Source organism: Cynocephalus volans, chromosome 11 (genome assembly GCF_027409185.1).
Source record: "Cynocephalus volans isolate mCynVol1 chromosome 11, mCynVol1.pri, whole genome shotgun sequence".
Lineage (NCBI taxonomy): Eukaryota > Metazoa > Chordata > Mammalia > Dermoptera > Cynocephalidae > Cynocephalus > Cynocephalus volans.
This window is the reverse complement of record NC_084470.1, coordinates 74798738-74817758: the sequence shown is the minus strand read 5'-3', so window position 1 is coordinate 74817758 and position 19021 is coordinate 74798738. Positions and strand designations below refer to the sequence as shown.

At 36.7% G+C, this 19021-nt stretch overlaps 1 protein-coding gene across 3 annotated transcripts in view; it reads right to left on the bottom strand.

Moving 5' to 3' along the window:
- The window catches only part of SLC25A26 (solute carrier family 25 member 26), a 155834-nt gene that overhangs the window by 115367 nt on the left and 21446 nt on the right, over positions 1-19021 (bottom strand). For all 3 annotated transcript variants that reach the window (XR_010024847.1, XM_063113333.1, XM_063113334.1), the window contains exon 4: positions 581-685. Coding sequence is in view for 2 of the 3 variants with exons in the window: in XM_063113333.1 (XP_062969403.1) it covers positions 581-685 (105 nt within the window). In the remaining variant the exon portion in view is untranslated. The remainder of the gene's footprint in view (positions 1-580; positions 686-19021) is intronic.

The window sequence follows — 19021 nt, the reverse complement described above, 5'->3', positions numbered from 1 at the left end:
ACTCATTGAAATTTCCATGTGATTGATTCCCATTTTTTAAAAAAAGGCTTCTGTAAAAACTATAAAGGAAAACAGCTAAATGCTCACTAGTTACATGGCCAGGAAGAATAATTTCTGACCCACAGCTTAACATTAACCAGTTAAAGAGGAACTGCATTTTGATATTAACATTGACATTGGTCACTATTGTCAGTCCATTACTATATTTCTCTTCTATGGGTCTTCAAATTCTATAGCAATGTTTTAATATAATATCTTGATCCACTTTACATATTTACAATTTGCTCCATTTCTAATTCCAAAAGAACAGTAGAAAGATTACAATTCAGGACACATACTCAGTAGTGGCACTCAGTATGTGTTTATTTAGAAATTTGAGGGAAAAAATGAAGACAAAAATTCAAAAAAAAAAAAAAGAGAAAGAAAAGGCAACAACAACCTTAGCCAAAAGAGTTATTATAATTTGGACATGAAATTTAGCTCTAAGGATCCTGGGATGAGACCCACAGTGTTCATATTATCTACTATAAAATCTTTCCAGTAAAGAAAAAGAGAGAGCAAGCTTTAAAATGCATCTCACCTCTTCACGTAAGATGTTAGAGAAAATGTGAAATGTTCTTGAAGAAGCAGATACTTGTGCCCTCTGCTTAACCACTTCAGAAGGAACTCGAATCAGGCAGGCAACCTAAAATATACAAATTTAATAACATCTTAAAAAGGAAATAACTGCTATAAAAAATTGAAATTTTTCTCATTAGCAAAAATAACAAGAAAAATGTATAGAGCACAGGCTTAGTGCAAGATGTCAAAAGGTTTGGGCTTTTTTAATCTAAAATACCTGAAACCCTAAGATGTTCACTGCTTTCTTAGCCCAGAACCTTCCTCCCTTGTCCTGTATAGATCCTCTCACCTCCTGCCACGTCATTCCAAGCATATCTGTCTATAAGCCTCTCAATGGCAAGAAGCACACTGACTCATTTTGATTCCCTAACACCTGGAACAGGATCTGGCACATGACAGACATTTCAAACATGTTTGATTAAAGAATGAACCAAAAGACCTTTGCTTCATTGGAAGAAATACACACATCAGTAGAGGCAAGGTTGATCATCGGCTGATACCCCTATCCTTCCAGCCTCAATCCACTCCCAACCCCAGCACCCTGGACCTCTCCACCATGCAAAAACTGAAGAGTGACTCCTGGCACCCTTGGCCTCTGCTCCAGCGTTCCAATCGACATGAGTCTTGACTGGCTCATACTCACACCTTACCAGTCAACAAAGAATTCTCATATCATCTTTGTTGATATGTCAGGGTGAGGTACTTCCAGGATTTTACCTTTACACTGTAAACATGGCCTACATATTTTCAGAAACAGGAACAATAAAGAACTGATCAAACCAGAATGAACTCTGCCCACAGACGGACAGAAGGCAGAGGTGGGGAAAGGACAACAGGATACAGGGAGAAAGATGTATAAACTAATGTTTTAAACTATTTTAATGGAAATCCTGTTTTTAAGCCTCTGCATACTAAGCAGTCTGCCAAAGATACAAACTTTTCCTGCAACTTAGATTTCACATACCTAACTTTGGTGTTCATTGTTTCACATACAACTGAAGCAATTAGACTTATACATAAATATGCACATACATACATGCAGTCAATACCCCATATCTATTGCTTCCACATCCTTATTCAACCAAGCACAGATCAAAAATATTTGGGGGAAAAAACTGCATCTGTACTGAGCATGTACAGACGTTTTCTCACCATTATTCTCTAAACGGCACAGTATAACAACTGTCTACATTGCACTTACATTGCATTAGGTATTATAAGCAATCTATAGATGACAAAGTATACAGGAGGATATGCGTGCAAATACTACACCATTTTATATCAGGGACTTGAGCATCCATGGATTTTGGTATCCATGGGAAGTCCTGAAACCAACTGACAAGCTGGTTAACAAATAAGTGTACGTATTTATACAATTACAGGTATATATGTGTAATTTTTCCTACTTGACTTGGTTGGACTAGAAATCTTTACAGTATCCTTTTAGGTCCTTATATCTATAATTCTTAATTTCTCACAATCATACTGTATTAGTCTATTTTTGTTGCTTGTAACAAAATACCTGAAACTGAGTGATTTATAAAGAAAACGAAGTTTATTGCTTACAGTTTCTGAGGCTGGGAAGTCCAAAGTCCATCTGGTGCTGGCGACAGTGACCCAGGGGTCTCCCATTGCAAGATGATGGAAGCAGACAGAGCAGAGAGAGAGAAAGACAGACTCTGCTCTTCCTTTAAAGCCCTCAGAACCACCCCCCTGAGCACCATTTTTAATCCATTCACTATTGCATGGTCCTACAATCCAATCACCTCTTCAAGCCTCCAACTTTCAATTACCATAATAGAATTTCCCACCCTCCTAACAGTCACAGTGGGGGCTAAGTTTTTAATACATAAAACTTGGGGGGCACAATTCAAGTTTCAGGGAGTTTGGGGGGACATAATACAATCTACTACACATACCTTCTCTACCTCAAAAGATTCTCTTATTTTTAATTCCCAAATAAACTATCTTACCTGACATTTTTTACTTACTAACTTACACCATATAGTTTAAAAAAATTTTTTTTCTATTAAAAATATTAATCCATAGCATCCCGAGGGCAAGAAGACAATATGCACCAACCTTACAGATCAACTGCGGGGAAAATCTCTCTATACGGTTTGTATTATTTTATGTAGAAGGCAAATGAAACTACCCAAGAGGAGGGAAAACATCAAAAAAATAAATAATTTCCACAGAAATGACTGTACCAATACTCCAAAACTTTTTTAAAAATTCTTTTTTCTTTATATTAGATTGCCCATACATGCATAAAGACTAGGGAAAAAAAGAGTGGGATTATAGGTGATGTTTCTTCTTTTTTGCCTACCTGTATTTTCTAAATTCTCTACAATTAACATATATTATAACTTCATAAGGTTTTTAAACAATTTCAAAAGATAAAAATATTTGTTATGAGCCTAAGATTTTAAGGAAAGGAGAAAACAAAATGAAAGGGCTAGTTTAAAACATGCTTTTAGATATAAACCTACTTATTATTATTAGCCTTGACAAAAACATTTTTTTAAATTTAGTAACAATAAACCCACAAAAACAGATTAAACAGCTTACCAGGGAGGCCTAGAATTGGGTATAAACTATGCTTCTTTTCCTCAGAGTGTAAACTTTCAGAAACATAATTATAAGCCAGAATAGACAATAAAGTCCACTGAAACTTACATGAACCTAACAGGACAGCTCCCAGCATCTAAAACTCATTAAAGAAATAAAAATAAATAAATAAGAAAAGAGAAAAGAAAGAAAAGGGTATACTAACTCCTTGTATTTTTCAATCCAAGAGGTCAAGAGTGAAGTGTGACCCCAATATGTCAAGAAAATAGGAATTGTCTACTTTTGTGGCCTGGCTTAAATATTTATAAAACTTCATGCTTCATAACCCTCCATGTTCTTACATTATGTTTTTATTTCTTAAAAATACAGAAGTAGAAGAAAAACTTTGAAAAGGTTCTCAGATGAAAAACAATCTAACTAACCAGAGGGGTACAAAGCACCCAGCGTGGCTTCCTGACTTCTGTGGCGTGGCAATTTTGGCATAAGAGAGAGGCTACAAAGTAATGCCTCTGTCTATTTCCTCCAGTACCTCCAGTGCCTTCCATTTGGTTTTCCATTAACTTTGATCTTTCTTAGATTTGAATTTGAGCTACAACAGAGTATTTCACTGCACAAGAACAAAAACATGTTACAGTACTGTGGTTCTATGAAAGGAAATAAAGGTAATGTCATCTGTGGGTCTCCTGGTAAATCCATTCTGCAGGGCATTCTTTCCTCATAAATTTGGGATTCAGTGTGAATCCATGCCACACGAATGGTGGCATTTTCATTAAAATCAAGAATGTTTTGTACATTAAAGTTCTATCAAAAGACAAGACAACTAAGGTTTTCCATAAAGAAAATATATGTCCCCCAATCTTTTATCCACATTAAAATGCAACGCTGGCCACATTAGAACTAAACATAACAAAAATATAATGAAGCTTTACATTAAAAATTTAATTATGGATCCCCAAACTGGCCAACCACCACTGCCCTCCCCCCTCCCCCCCAAAAAATTGATTAAACAATGATGCTACCAAAATTTTTCTTTCTTCAACATAAATAAAAAATTTTCTGGTAAGTTTTTAATTGATTGTTTCAATGTAAAGCTAAATGTCTCCTTCTAGGACTTACTAAACAAAACACCAAGATGCAAAACTACAAATCATAAGACTAAGTATTCAAAAAGAAAAAAATTACAGCAAACTTCAGCCTCACATTAGGTAACATGAGTGAAGGTAGGGGAGACAGGAAGGGAAAGAGAGAGAGACATGCTGCTAAAATCTCTGATTCTTTCATCACCTGCCAGGGTTTTACAATCTCACTTCTGTCTTCTTGCTCTGGAAATGCTTTTCAAAGTCATTGAGTATCACCCCTGGTATCTTACATTAACATTATATCTTTTCCCCAACTATTTCAACATAGTTCATGAAAAACTACCTCATTCTAGACATTTCTCTAAGAAACTCAACAACCTAGAAACATTCCTCTGATATTGGAAACTAATTACGTCAGTATTTTATACATAAATAAATCTTACATAATAGAAGTTACTGAAAGTCAGAAGGCTACTTGGCTCAGGAAGCAAGGGTGAAACCCAAATCTTTGGATTATCACTTCCAGAATTATTTTTATACTAAACGTATGTCATACTACACACATTTTATGATCTTTTAAAGTTTCAAGGTTTAACATCAGTTAATTCTTCATGTTTCAACAGGCAACTCTATAATACATTTAATGGAAATTTAACAATACACTGAATAGAGCCAATAAAAGCTTAATCATATTCAAAGCAAAAGCTACTTTGGACTTTGCAGAGCAAACTCAATGTGGCAAATTAATAAGAGGGGGGTCAGGGAGACACCTCATGGACACTTTGAAGATTTCCGAAATTCAGAGTTTACTTACTTGCATTTTATTCTACATTCTTTTTGTAATTCCCAAAAATTCTCTTTACAAAGCAGGTTTCCAATTAAGTATACTTGTCTTCCTATACCATTTAAAATCAAAAACCTGGGCCAACCTCGTGGCGCACTAGGGAGAGTGCAGTGCTGGGAGCGCAGCACTGCTCCCGCCGCGGGTTCGGATCCTATATAAGGATGGCCAGTGTGCTCACTGGCTGAGCGCAGTGCGGCCGGTCACAAAAATGACAAAAAAATAAATAAATAAATAAATAAAATCAAATCAAAAACCTGTACAACTGAACAGTTCATTTGTGGGTCAAGTCTGCCATCTTCTGGTTACAAATGGAACTATAGCTGCTCATGAACCACCAATCCTCCTTTAAATTTTATACACTTATACTGGAACATAAGTTCATCAAATCTTTTTTCCTTATAAGACTCTTTCCTCTTATATAACTAGCCAATAGGCATTATAAGAAAAATTTTAAATCTTTGTAGGTATTAGTCTTCTCTTGCCTGACAAGACTACTGTCCTTGATAATCTAGACTCTACACACAAAGTTAACAGTTTTCTCAGCAAAAATAGTTAATCAATTTTTAGGCCCTGTGTCTAAAAGTTGTTTGTAGAATTTTGTAACAGCCAATAAATAAGCCTCAAATGGCTTTTTTCACTTTTGCACTTTTCCATAACAAAAATGAGCCATGATTTCACAGGAGGTGACAAAAGCACCATCAGTAAGTTTATAGATTTCTACCAATATAAAAATCTAAAAATGGAAGAGACTATAATGGTAACTATTATTAGTTTCTTATTGCTGTTGTAACAAATTACCATACACTTAGTAGCTTAAAACAACACAAATTTATTATCTATAGTTCTGGAGGTATGAATTCCAAAATGGGTCATACTAAAGCTAAAATCAAGGTGTCAGTCAGGTGGCATGCCTTCCGGAGGCTCTAAGAGAGCGTAAATTTCCTTGTTTTTAGAAGCCACCTACATTCCTTGGTTTGTGCCCCCTCCTCTATGAGGGTAGTTCAAAAAGTTCACAGAAAAATGGAATTGAAAGATAATACAAATCTCTCCATGAACTCTTGTAAGTACCTTCACATCTTCAAGCCAGCAGCACAGCCTCTTCAAATCTCTCTCTGTCTGACCCTCCTACTTCCCTCTTCTAAGGACCCTTGTGATTAACTTGGGCCCACCTGGATAATCCAGGAAACTCGCCCCATCTCAAGATCCCTAACCATATACACCAAGTCCCTTTTGCCAAGTAGGGTAACACATTCAGAGTTTTCAGAAACTAGAACATCTTTGCGGGCCATTATTTTGTCTACCACAATAACCAACAGCAAATTTTAAAACCTGACCTTTCTTAGTTTAAGAAACCCAGGGTGATTTCAATTCTTAATATTACCCACGTAATATACTTCTGATCTCTACTTCTGCCATTTTAAAAATATTACAAAGTAGAAGACAGAGGTGCTCCTGGAAGTACACAAAGAAATATTTGTCTAACTGTTCATTCTGCAGTGGTGTTTTACTGTCCACAGTAGCTGGTAAACCTTGAGCAAGTCACTCAACTTCCTTGAATTTCAATTTCTTCATCCCCCAAATTTATAACATTTTAAAAACATGGCACACACAGTGATTTGTGTGACATGGGACTAAAACTAATACTTGTTGAACATTTTATGTGAAAGATACTAGGCTGAGCACATTGTAAGTGTTGTATCAATTCATCCTTACAAGACTTTGAGTCGGGTAGCAATAACCCTGCTTTTCAAGATGAGGAAAACAGCAGCCCAGTGAGGTCAAATAAACTGCCTACAGACACACAGCAAGTAAGTGTACAAGTCACAATTACAATAAATATATCCAATTATTATGTATACACTCCTCAAAAACAGGGATCAAAATTTCTTATCTGCATTTCGTAGCACTTAGTGTGTTAGATACAAACAGGCACTCAAATATTGAAAAGCACACAGTCACAAATCAAAGCAAACTTGTGACAGTGGCATTTAATTCAGCATGCTCCTACAAACCCTGATCTTAACAAAGCAATATTTTAAAAAATAAAGGTTTGTCACTGACAAAGTTTAGGCTCACACAAAAGCGGCTAATCCTAATTTCCTTCAGTAGTTTGGTCCTTTGAGAGAAGTATTTGGTTTTTCCATTTACAGTGTAATGGCAAAAACTGGCCAAATTACACTCTAGTGGCTTAAAATATTTTCTTCAACTTCATCACTCTATGTGAAAATCGTATTCATTGTCCCTATAAAGCTGAACTTAATTTAATTGTGTTCCATAAACTGACACTGCTCTTATATAAAAGCCAACACAGAGCTTCTCCCTCTTGCCCACTAAACTAAATAATATAATCAATGAAATACACTGCCCTTGATCATAAATCAATACCATCTGAACTAGTGCTGCATAATGTATTAGGAAAAGGGAAAAAAAAGTCCATAAAACTGAAAACAATTGGAAAAATGTTAGGAAAGGGGATTATCAGGAAACTGGGGGGCAGATAGGGTAAGACACTCCTTTATCAGGGCCACTCTGAGAAATCTATTCAGCACATTCATACTTGTACTATAAATAGATAACTACAAGCAGGGTCATCACCACACGCAGGTAAAACTGAGCTAGGGCGAGCCCCGAGCTTCTCCTGCTTCTGACCCTCTCTCCCTTCCCCTTCTTTCCCTTTTGCCTGTGAGCTCAGCCAGGATTGCTGGGACAGCTGGAAAGATATGGTGTGCTACTGAACTTAGTTCAGTAGACTCTGCTGGAAGAATTCAAGCAGGTGCATAACACACAGAGACACAACAAACGAACAAAGGCATCTGTGATGAAAAATGCACTTGAAGGAATGTTGCTGGAAGGACTTTTGAAAGAACTAGAATTTTTCTGCCAATTCTCCCCCTGCATCCCCTGCCCAGGCTCTGGTGATGACTCCTGAGGATTACTGTAATAGTTTCCTCACCTCCAAACAGCCGTCAGATGATGTTCTTACAATCACAAAGTGATCCACGTTCCCCCATTGCTTAGCCCTTCAAAGGATAAAAGCTAAACTCCTTAGCATAGCAGGCAAGGCCCTCTAACTCCAGCCCCTGCCTCACCCCATGAGAACCAGTCATACCCCTGCTCCAACCACGTGGAGCTTGAAGGTGTATAACAAGGGTTTTTCATAATGCCAATACCCCACCTTGTACCCACCCACCTAACAAACCATCACATTCTAAGATGCAAGGTAATAAAATTGTACTGTATTTGAGATTCCTGCTTAAAGAGTAGATTTTAGGTGCTCTTGCCACAAAAAGAAAAATGGGGGATAACTATGTGAGTGATGGACATGTTAATTTGCTTCACTATAAAACCTTGACTATCCATGTGTATCTCATAACATCTTGTTGGACTCCTTAGTACACATGATAAAATCTACTTTAAGACATATATTAGTTGAAGAAAATGCAGCTCAAAGATTAGCTATTTTACAAGACCTTCCCTGAATCAATACCTATCCACCCAGCCCAATCCAGACAAAACCAAGCAAACCTTGCCTTCAACTCCACCTTGTCCTTCCTTTTCTTAAAATACCTGTAGCACTTCATTAAGCCCGTGCTTATGGGCTTACACATCCATCTCCAGTTCTCAATGGCAAGCCTCTAAAAGGTAGTATCTTACCTTGCCATGTTATCCTCCATGCCTAGAACATATTAAGGACTTCAGATTTAAATCCACACTGTCAGGTAAGCACAACAAAAGTAGTAGAGGAAACTAAGATGAACTGAACAAAAGCAGCCTATAAAAAAAGGAGTCAGAGAGGTCCAAGTGAGCAAATACTTTTTTAAAAGGGCTTAAAGGATGGCAATGAAAAACAGGTTGTCTCTTATTGTTGAGGAAATTTTTTGTATAATTCTTATGGTTTAAGATTCCTAAGAAGGAATTTAAATGGTTGCCTGACTTACGTATTTACACAAACAGGAAAACAGGATAAAACCTCCCTTAGCACAGGCATGTGCTGAGATGCATCAAAAAGAAAGGTGCATGGAAAAGAAAGAAAAAGAAAAAGCTCAGCTGGTTAGAGCGCAGTGTTATAACACCAAGGTTCAGATCCCTGTTCCAGCCAGCCACCAAAAGAAAAGGTGCTTGAGTGTGATCGGGTATTTCTGCTTCAGCTTCTAACTGCACAACAAATTTCCTGGTAACACCCATACAATTCTGCCTCCATTCATCTTTATACACAAGCCACTTCCATCTACATCATTACTGTGAGCTTCCTTCCAATCTAATAACTAGACTTCACTGTGCCCAGGAGCAACCGTTTTATTTTCTACTCAACCCATCCCCCACAACTCAATTATACATTGTGCAAGGGTTTGACAAAATATTACAATTGTAAATCAGAGTTAATCTCTATTAATATATGAATATTTCAAAAACTGTCATGATTAATTCAAAAGATACAATCATTTCGAAAGCTGTCAACCTTTCTTCTATTATCTTGCTCAGTGGTTCTTCTTTGAAAAGGCCAGTAAAGATCATGAAGAACATTACATATTCATTTATAAAACATGATATTAACAGCATAAACAAAATAGCTTAAATCCCCATTAGGGAAAACACAATAACAGGTGCACTGTGCTTTGTAGCTAACACACCTCACAGCATCCATGCATCTAATCCTGTAAGTAGCCCATTCAGTGGGAAAGCTCAATAGAAATGACATGCTTAACCCATATGCTGATGTCCAACACCCCCAAATAGGCTGCAGTACAGAGTAGGTCCACTGGCATTGTTAGTTACTAGAGGAGCTAAACCATAATGCAAGTTGCCTTCACCTACAAGGCTCTACAACAGCATGGGCCTTGAAAACAACTTTAGAGCAGGCTACAACACTGACTCTACCTTCAGTAAAAATCAAATCTACATGTCTAAGTACATGCCACACTCAAAAATAACTAGTTTATTAAACTAGGGAGTTTAGTACATCTAAAATATGTCACTCTGAGGAGAACAAAAGGAATGACGTTTCATCTGCGTGTAGCTCTTCTGGTGTTCAACACCTACTAAAATATTCTTATGTAGGGGACTGCTCAGTCAATTGGGTAAAAATAATTACTACTGGGGAGTAAATTAAGATTTTTGATAATCCTACATCAGTACTACTTAAATATCAGTAGGGAGCAGAATCATCTAGTAATCTTCTTTAAAATTGCCAGTCCCCACATTCCATCTCCAAAAATCTTCATTTGTAACCAGCTGCCCAGGCAATTGATTCTAAAATAGGTGCTCCTTGGGCCATGCTTGGAGAAGTTCTGTTAGAGGCTTTCAAAAAAGCATTTACAAAACATGACATAATTTATTTCCTAGCTTTCTCAAACTCAAGTGAGAATGGGATTGAAAAGGACACCTGAAAAGGACAATCTACCAGCATCTGTGTGTGTGAGGACATCTATACATCACACATGCACATACATTAAATTCACAGTGGCTGCTTTTGGCTGCCAAGAAATTTTAAGGTTCTTTCATTTCTGAAAACGTGAACTAAGCCAAAAATAGGATAAGATGCAAGAAAAGTCAAATCTTAAAACCTTAAAAAAAAAAATCACTACCACTCTAATGTTACAGCATCTGTAATGTTAAACTTGTCCCAACCTTTTATCTAATTACAGATTCTACTTCTCACGGGGCTTTTTCTGTGTGTGATGAAAACTGAGCTGTAAAATAACTGAGGTAGGGATTTAGAGATTTGGTACAGCAAACTTCCTAATAAAAATAGCACAAATGGGACTCTTCTTGCTTCTTGTTACATATTAAATCTTATTTGATCGATTTTACTATATTCCAAATTGAAAACACAAGGTAGAAGGCTGTAATTATACTTTTATTGATTCATCATTAAGTTTTAATCAAGCTGCTGTTACAGGGAATGGTTATTATTTTGGCAGTGTTCTTTTGTTTCTGAGTTTCTTTCATAGTCACTACAACAAGTAACTGTGGATATATTCAATACCAACAAAATATGTTATTATTTCTAAGGAATCTGTTTGCAACATAACAATCTTATATCAAAGCAAATGTGTTACAGAACAATGACTGCACCCAACTATTTCTTACTGTCTCTACATTTTTATACATCTCTGGCCATTGACAGCTATGAATGTTTTTGTTTTCTATTCCTTTTTATTCTACATATGAAAATTTATTTCCTCTAAATTCACCTGCTTCTTTCTCTTATTTTTAGCAACTACACTTGCATGAATCTGAAACCAAAAGTTTCTGTTCTGTGAAACTGAAACAAGTTACTAAACAAGAAGGCGGTAATATGTATATTTCTCAAGGATTTATCGAGAAAAATGATACTGAATGGCTTCAGGAAGTTTTCAAAGAAAGTTCAAAGATTATGAGAGCATCAGAACCAACATTTTCACAAAATTCATAGATTTGGCAAACTTTTAAGCATACTAAACTATAATTGAATATAAAATCAATTAAAAGTCAACATTAAATGTTTCGTGTGTGAAGTCCTCAATCTATGTATCTACTACTGATCCAGGAATCACAGAACATATAAACAGGTGTTTGACATTAGGCCTTACCACCTAAGGGACCACGGACCCCCTAAGAGACACAATAAAGATAAGAATGTCCTAGAACTGTCTATCTCAAGACTCATAGATACTTGTTCCCTAATTCTAATGTCTACCTAACGCACCTCCCATGCCCAATGGTCCCCACACAGAATATTAATTACATTAAAAATGCTCTAATTTTTTAAAAAATATTAGTTACAGATATTAAAAGTATTAGAATATACTGTATTTCCTACAAATGAAAAGATACATCATCAACATGAGAAATCTAACAGCTACTATTTGCCCTACCTTACCATATCACTTTATATGTTCTTTGTAATTCTTAGGGACAGAAAGTTTATAGATTGAAGAAGGCCTGTCCTTCAACGTGGCAAACCAGCTTTCAGGCAAGATGGCCACATGTGAAATGAAATAAGTGGCCAAATTCTTTATTTGTTGCATGCTCTCAGCAACATATTAGAAAATGTAAACCAAATACTGAATTTATGAATATACACATATCTGTACATGCAAAAGAATGAAGTTAGACCACTATCTCATACCATACAAAAAAATTAATTCAAATGGATCAAAGACCTAAAACTCTTATAAGAGAACATAGGTGTACATATTTTCATGACCTTGGATTGGGCAATGGTTTCTTAGATATGATACCAGAGGAAAGAGAGCAGGCCATGTGATGACAACAGGAGCAGAGATCAAAGTGATGTGCTTGAAAATGGAGGAAGGGGCCAAGGAATACAGGTGGTCACTGGAAGCCCGAAAAGCAGCAACAGGAAACTAATTCCAGCAGTAAAAGAAGACTTGTCGGAAAAGGGGGACCTTGGAGGGAAGGTTTGGGGGAGCAACTGAAGGAAGACAAACTTGGAGTTGATTTGTAAGATTGTCTGGAACAGGGAAGTGCTTCAAATAGAAAGACCAATTACGTTTCCAACTGTACAAATATCAGATGATAAGATCCTGGATGAAGCATAGTGACAATGTGAATCTTTCAGGGTTTTCCAGAAAACAGAACCAATAGGAGGTTTTATGCATACAGTATACATGTAGCAAGAGTTTTATTTTAAGGAATTGGCTCAGGTAGTTGTAGGGGCTGACAAGTCTGAAATGGGTAAGGGCAGAACAGTAGGCTAGAGGCTCAGAACTTAGGCCAGTGTCAATACTGCAGTCTTGAGGCAGAACTACTCCTTCCCTGGGAAACTACAGAGAAGTTGCTCTCAAAGCCTTTTGTGAGGATGCACTCAGAACCCAGAGTTGTTGTAAAGATTATTTTAAGCCGAAGACATTTGAGATTCAACAGATGCAGAAAAAGGCTTTCTCAGAGCTTCACTTATCTAACTAAAAATTTCTGCAAAATAAGTTTGCCATAAATCCCTTTTCAGGGCAGATCTACTCCCAGAATGGAAAACATGATCACAACCTACCCCAAATCACTTTTCCAGGGGAGGTAAAGCCCTGAAGGAGGGGAAAAGACCACTCATACCTGTATGGACCAACATCACAAGCTGTCTTACTTCCTGTTTGTTCTGAAAACCCATTTATCTTTCCAAGAAGTCATCTGTTTTCCCATAAGTGCCTGTCTCTCCCTCCCCTTCATCTATTAGATGGTATATAAGCCCCAAAATTTAACCATCCCTTTGAGTTACTCATCACTGAATTCTCCCATGTGTATGTGCGTTGCATGCTTAAATGCCATTTTTTCCTCCTGTCAAAAAAAAAAAAAAATATTATGCCAAAAGCACAATCAACAAAAGATAAAATAGAGAAAATGGACATCATCAAAATTAAAAACTTGTGCTTCAGAGCACACTTTGAAAGTGGAAAGACAGTGCACAGCATAGGTGAAAAATTTTGCAAATCATATATCTGATAAGGGACTTGTATCTTGAATGTACAAAGAACTCCTGCAACTCAATAACAAAAAGACAATGCAATTTTAAAAGCAGCAAAGTATCTAAATAAATATTTCTCCAGGGAAGATATGCAAATGACCAATAAGCACATGAAAAGATACTTGAAATCATTAGCCTGAGGAAAATGCAAATCAAAACCAGAAGACAGCAATGAACAGTTACGAGGAGTCAATAATTAAGAAGACACATATTACATTGAAGTAGCATTAAAAAAAAAAAGATAACAAGTGGTGAAGAGGATGTGGAAAAACTGGAACCCTTATATAAGGCTAGTGGGAATGTAAAATGGCGTAGCTGCTTTGCAAAACAGTCTGGCCTGTTCCTCAAAAGCTTAAACATATAGTTACAAAATGACCAGCAATTCTATTCCTACACATATACCCAAGATAAGCAAAAACATTTGCTCATACAAAAACTTATACATGAATATTCATAGCAGCATTATTCAAAATAGCCAAAAAGTGGATACAACTTTCTATCAACTGATGAGTGGATAAATAAAACATGCTATATCTATACAACGGAATATTTATCAATAAAAAAAACAAAGTACTGATAAATGCTACAACGTGGATAAACCTGGAAAACATTTATGCTAATTGAAAGAAGCCAGTCACAAAAGACCACATACTGTATGATTCCATTTACATGAAATGTCCAAAATAGGCAAATCCATAAAGGCAGAAAGTAGACTAGTGGTTGCCTAGGGGTGGGGAGGTCGGGGCAAAATGGGGAGTGACTACTAATAGACATGAGAATTCTTTCTGTAGTGATGAAAATGTTCTGAAATTGTCCCTGGCAATGATTGCACAACTCCGTGAATATACTAAATATACCTTAAATGGGCTACGAGACCCTACCCCAACCCTGGGCAAGTGTACACTGACCAGAGGGGCACCCCAGGAGAGGCCCGTGACCCGCAGTGACCATGCACCCTGAGGCAAAAGTGCGACCGAGCAGGTAGGCACCGCCACCACCAGACCCCACCCCCAGCCCAGGCGAGTGCATGCCGACCAGAGGGGCCTCGCTGGACAGGCCCGAGAACCGCAACAACCACATGTCCTGAGGTGCCCACATGGGATCAGGTAGGCATCGCTGCTGGACTCTCAGCCCAATCCAATCCCCATGGCGCAGACAGGCTCAAACCTTCGGCCCACAGGCACTGAGGCAGCCATGCCAAATTGGCAATCCTGGCAGGATCCTAACGAGCAATAGTGTTGAACAAGAGGATTGTGAAATCCCATGCCACAATGACTAAACACCAAAGGAAAAATACCAAAAATATGAAAAATCAACAAAGTACACCACCAAAGCATAATAACGCTCAAGCTCTAGATCCCATAGAACAAGAAGCCCTTGAAATGACTGACAAGGAATTTCGAGCAATAATTCTAAGGAAACTAAATGAGATGTAAGAAAACTCAGCTAGACAACACAATGAAACAAGGAAAAGTATAAAGGAGCTGAAAGAAGAAACGTACAAGGAAATCAATGCCCTGAAAAAGAATGTAGCAGAGCTTGCTGAGCTGAAGAATTCATTCAATGAAATAAAAAACACAACAGTTTAACCAGTAGGCTTGCAGAAGCAGAAGAGAGAACTTCTGATCTTGAAGATTGGCTGTTTGAAATAACACAGACAGACAAAAAAAAAAAAGAAAAAAGAATTTAAAATATTGAAGAAAATCTAAGAGAGATATAAGAGAGATATCAGACAACCTTAAGCGCTCAAATATCCGAGTCATGGGTATTCCAGAAGGGGAGCAAAAAGGAGATTGCACTGAAAACATATTCAACAAAATAGTGGCAGAAAACTTCCCAGGTATAGGAAAAGACATGGATCTTCAGATTCAGAAAGCTCAAAGATCCCCAAACATATTCAACCCAAGAAGGTCTTCTCTAAGACATGTTATAGTCAAATTGGCAAAACTCAAAGACAAAGAGAGAATCTTAAAAGCTGCAAGAGAGAAGCATTGAGTCACCTATAAGGGAGCCGCAATCAGACTAACATCAGACTTTTCATCACAAACCCTAAAAGCCAGAAAGGAATGGGATGACATAGACAAAATACTAAAAGACAGAGATTGCCACCGAAGAATACTTTACCCCACAAGGCTATCCTTCCAAAATGAAGGGCAAATAGTATATTTCTCAGACAAAAACTGTGGGAGTTCACTGCCACATGATCACCCTTACAAGAAATTCTCAAGGGAGTACTGGGTTTGATACCTAAAAAATAACTACCACTGCCATAAAAACTCAAGAAAAATCAAAACCCACTAGTAAAATAAAAATGGTAACAATGAAGAGACAAAAAAAGTTTATCTACTACCCAAGAAACCAACAAATACAGAAGAAAAACAGTAAATCAGAAAGTAAGGAGCAAAAGACACTTAAGACATCCAAACAAAAATCAATAAAATGCTAGGAGTAAATCAACACTTTTCAATAACAACTCTTAATGTAAAAGGCTTAAATTCCCCAATCAAAAGACACAGACTGGCTGACTGGATTAAAAAGGTGGACCAAACTATATGCTGCCTTCAAGAGACTCACCTCACCTATAAAGACACACACAGACCAAGAGTGAACAGATGGAAAAAGATATACCATGCAAATAGAAATGAAAAACGAGCCGGAGTAGCTATTCTTATATCTGATAAAATAGACTTTAAACTAAAAACCATAAAAAGAGATAAAGAGGGCCACTACATAATGATAAAAGGATTTATCTATCAAGAAGACATAACAATCATAAATATATACACACCCAATGTCAGAGCAGCCACATTTATAAAGCAAACTCTATTAGACCTAAAGAAGGAAACAGACACTAACACCATAATAGCAGGGGACCTGAACACCCCACTATCAATATCGGACAGATAATCTAGGCAAAGAATCAGCAGAGAAACACAAGATCTAAACAACACTCTACACCAACAGGACTTAGCAGATAGCTACAGAACATTCCATCCAACAACCTCAGAATAGTCATTTTTCTCATAAGCACATGGATCATTCTCCAGGATAGATCACATACGAGGTCACAAATCAAGTCTCAACAAATTCAAAAAAATAGGAATTATCCCATGTATTTTTTTCAGATCACAGTGGTTAGAAATCAATAACAAATGAAATTCTGGAAACTATACAAACACATGGAAATTAAACAGCATTCTTCTCAATGACGTATAGGTCCAAGAAGAAATCAAACAGGAAATCAAAAAATTTATTGAAACTAATGAAAACAAAGATACATCATACAAAAACAGGGGGATACTGCAAAAGCAGTACTAAGGGGGAAATTTATCACATTAAATGCTTACTTAAGAAGAATGGAAAGATGGCAAGTAAACAATCTAATACTTCACCTTAAAGAACTAGAAAAACAAGAACAATCCAAACCCAAAGTTAGCAGATGGAAAGAAAACATTAAGATCAGAGCAGAACTTAATGAAATTGAAACCCCCAAAAAATACAAAAGATCAATGAATCAAAAAGTTAGTTTTTTGAAAAGATAAATAAAATTGACAAACCATTAGCATGGCTAACTAAAAGAAGAAGAGAGAAGACCCAAATAAAAAATTAGAAATGAAAAGGTGATATTACAACTGATACACCTGAAATACAAGAAATCATTAGTGACTATTATAAATTACTATATGCCAACAAATTTGAAAATCTGGAGGAAATGGATAAATTTCTGGACACACACAAACTACCAAAACTGAAGCAAGAAGATGTAGAAAATCTGAAGAGACCAATAACAATAAAAGAGATTGAAGCTGTTATCAGAAAGCTCCCAACAAAGAAAAACCCAGGACCAGATGTGTTCACAGCAGGATTCTACCAAACATTCAAAGAGGAATTGACACCACTTCTCTACAAACTATTCCAAAAGATTGAAACAGAGGCCATTCTCCCAAACTCATTCTATGAAGCAAATATCACCCTGATACCAAAACCAGATAAAGACACAACAAAAAAAGAAAACTACAGGCCAATATCCTTGATAAATATAGATGCAAAAATCCTCAATAAAATACTAGCTAACAGAATACAGCAACACATATGCAAAATTATACACCATGATCAAGTGGGATTCATCCCAGGGATGCAAGGTTGGTTCAACATATGCAAATCAATAAATGTGATACACCATATCAATAAGATCAAACAAAGGACCATATGATCCTCTCTATAGATGCTGAAAAAGCATTTGACAAAATTCAACATTCTTTCATGATAAAGACTGTCTACAAGTTAGGTATAGACAGAAAGTATCTCAACATAATTAAAGCCATATATGATAAACCCACTGTCAATATCATCCTGAATGGGGAAAAGGTGAAAGCTTTTCCTTTAAGAACAGGAACTAGACAAGGATGCCCATTCTCACCACTCCTATTCAACATAGTGTTGGAAGTACTAGTCAGAGCAATCAGAGAAGAGAAGGAAATAACAGGCATCCAGATTGAAAAAGATAAAACCAAACTGTCCCTGTTTGCAGATGACATGATTCTATATATCGAACAGCCTAAAACCTCTACAAAAAAACTCTTGGAGTTGATAAATGATTTCAGCAAAGTTGCAGGATACAAAATCAACACACAAAAATCAGTAGCATTTCTATTCTCCAATTATGAACATACACAAAGAGAAATCAAGAAAGCTAGGCCATTTACAATAGCCACCAAAAAAATAAAATACTTAGGAATAGAGTTAACCAAGGATGGGAAAAATCTCTATAATGAAATCTACGAACCACTGTTGAGAGAAATTAAAGAGGACCCAAGAAGATGGAAAGATATCCCATGCTCTTGGATTGGAAGAATCAACATTGTGAAAATGTCCATATTACCCAAAGTGATACACAAATTCAATGCAATCCTCATCAAAATTCCAATGACATTTTTCTCAGAAATGGAAAAAACTATCCAGACATTTATATGGAATAACAAAAGACCACGCATAGCCAAAGCAATTCTGAGTAAAAAAAGATAAAGCTGGAGGAATAACACTACCTGACTTTAAACTATACTACAAAGCTACAATAACTAAAACAGCATGGTACTGGCATAAAAACAGAAGCATGGATCAATGGAATAGAATAGAGAATCCAGAAATCAACCCACACACCTACAGCCATCTGATCTTTGACAAAGGCACCAAGGCTATACACTGGGGAAGAAACTGCCTCTTCAGCAAATGGTGCTGGGACAACTGGATATCTATACACAGGAGAATGAAATTAGACCCATACCTCTCACCATATACCAAAATCAACTCAAAATGGATTAAAGAATTAAATATACACCCTGAAACAATAAAACTTCTCAAAGAAAATGCAGGAGAAACACATCAGGAAGTGGGACTGGGCACAGACTTCATGAATACAACCCCCAAAGCACAGGCAACCAAAGG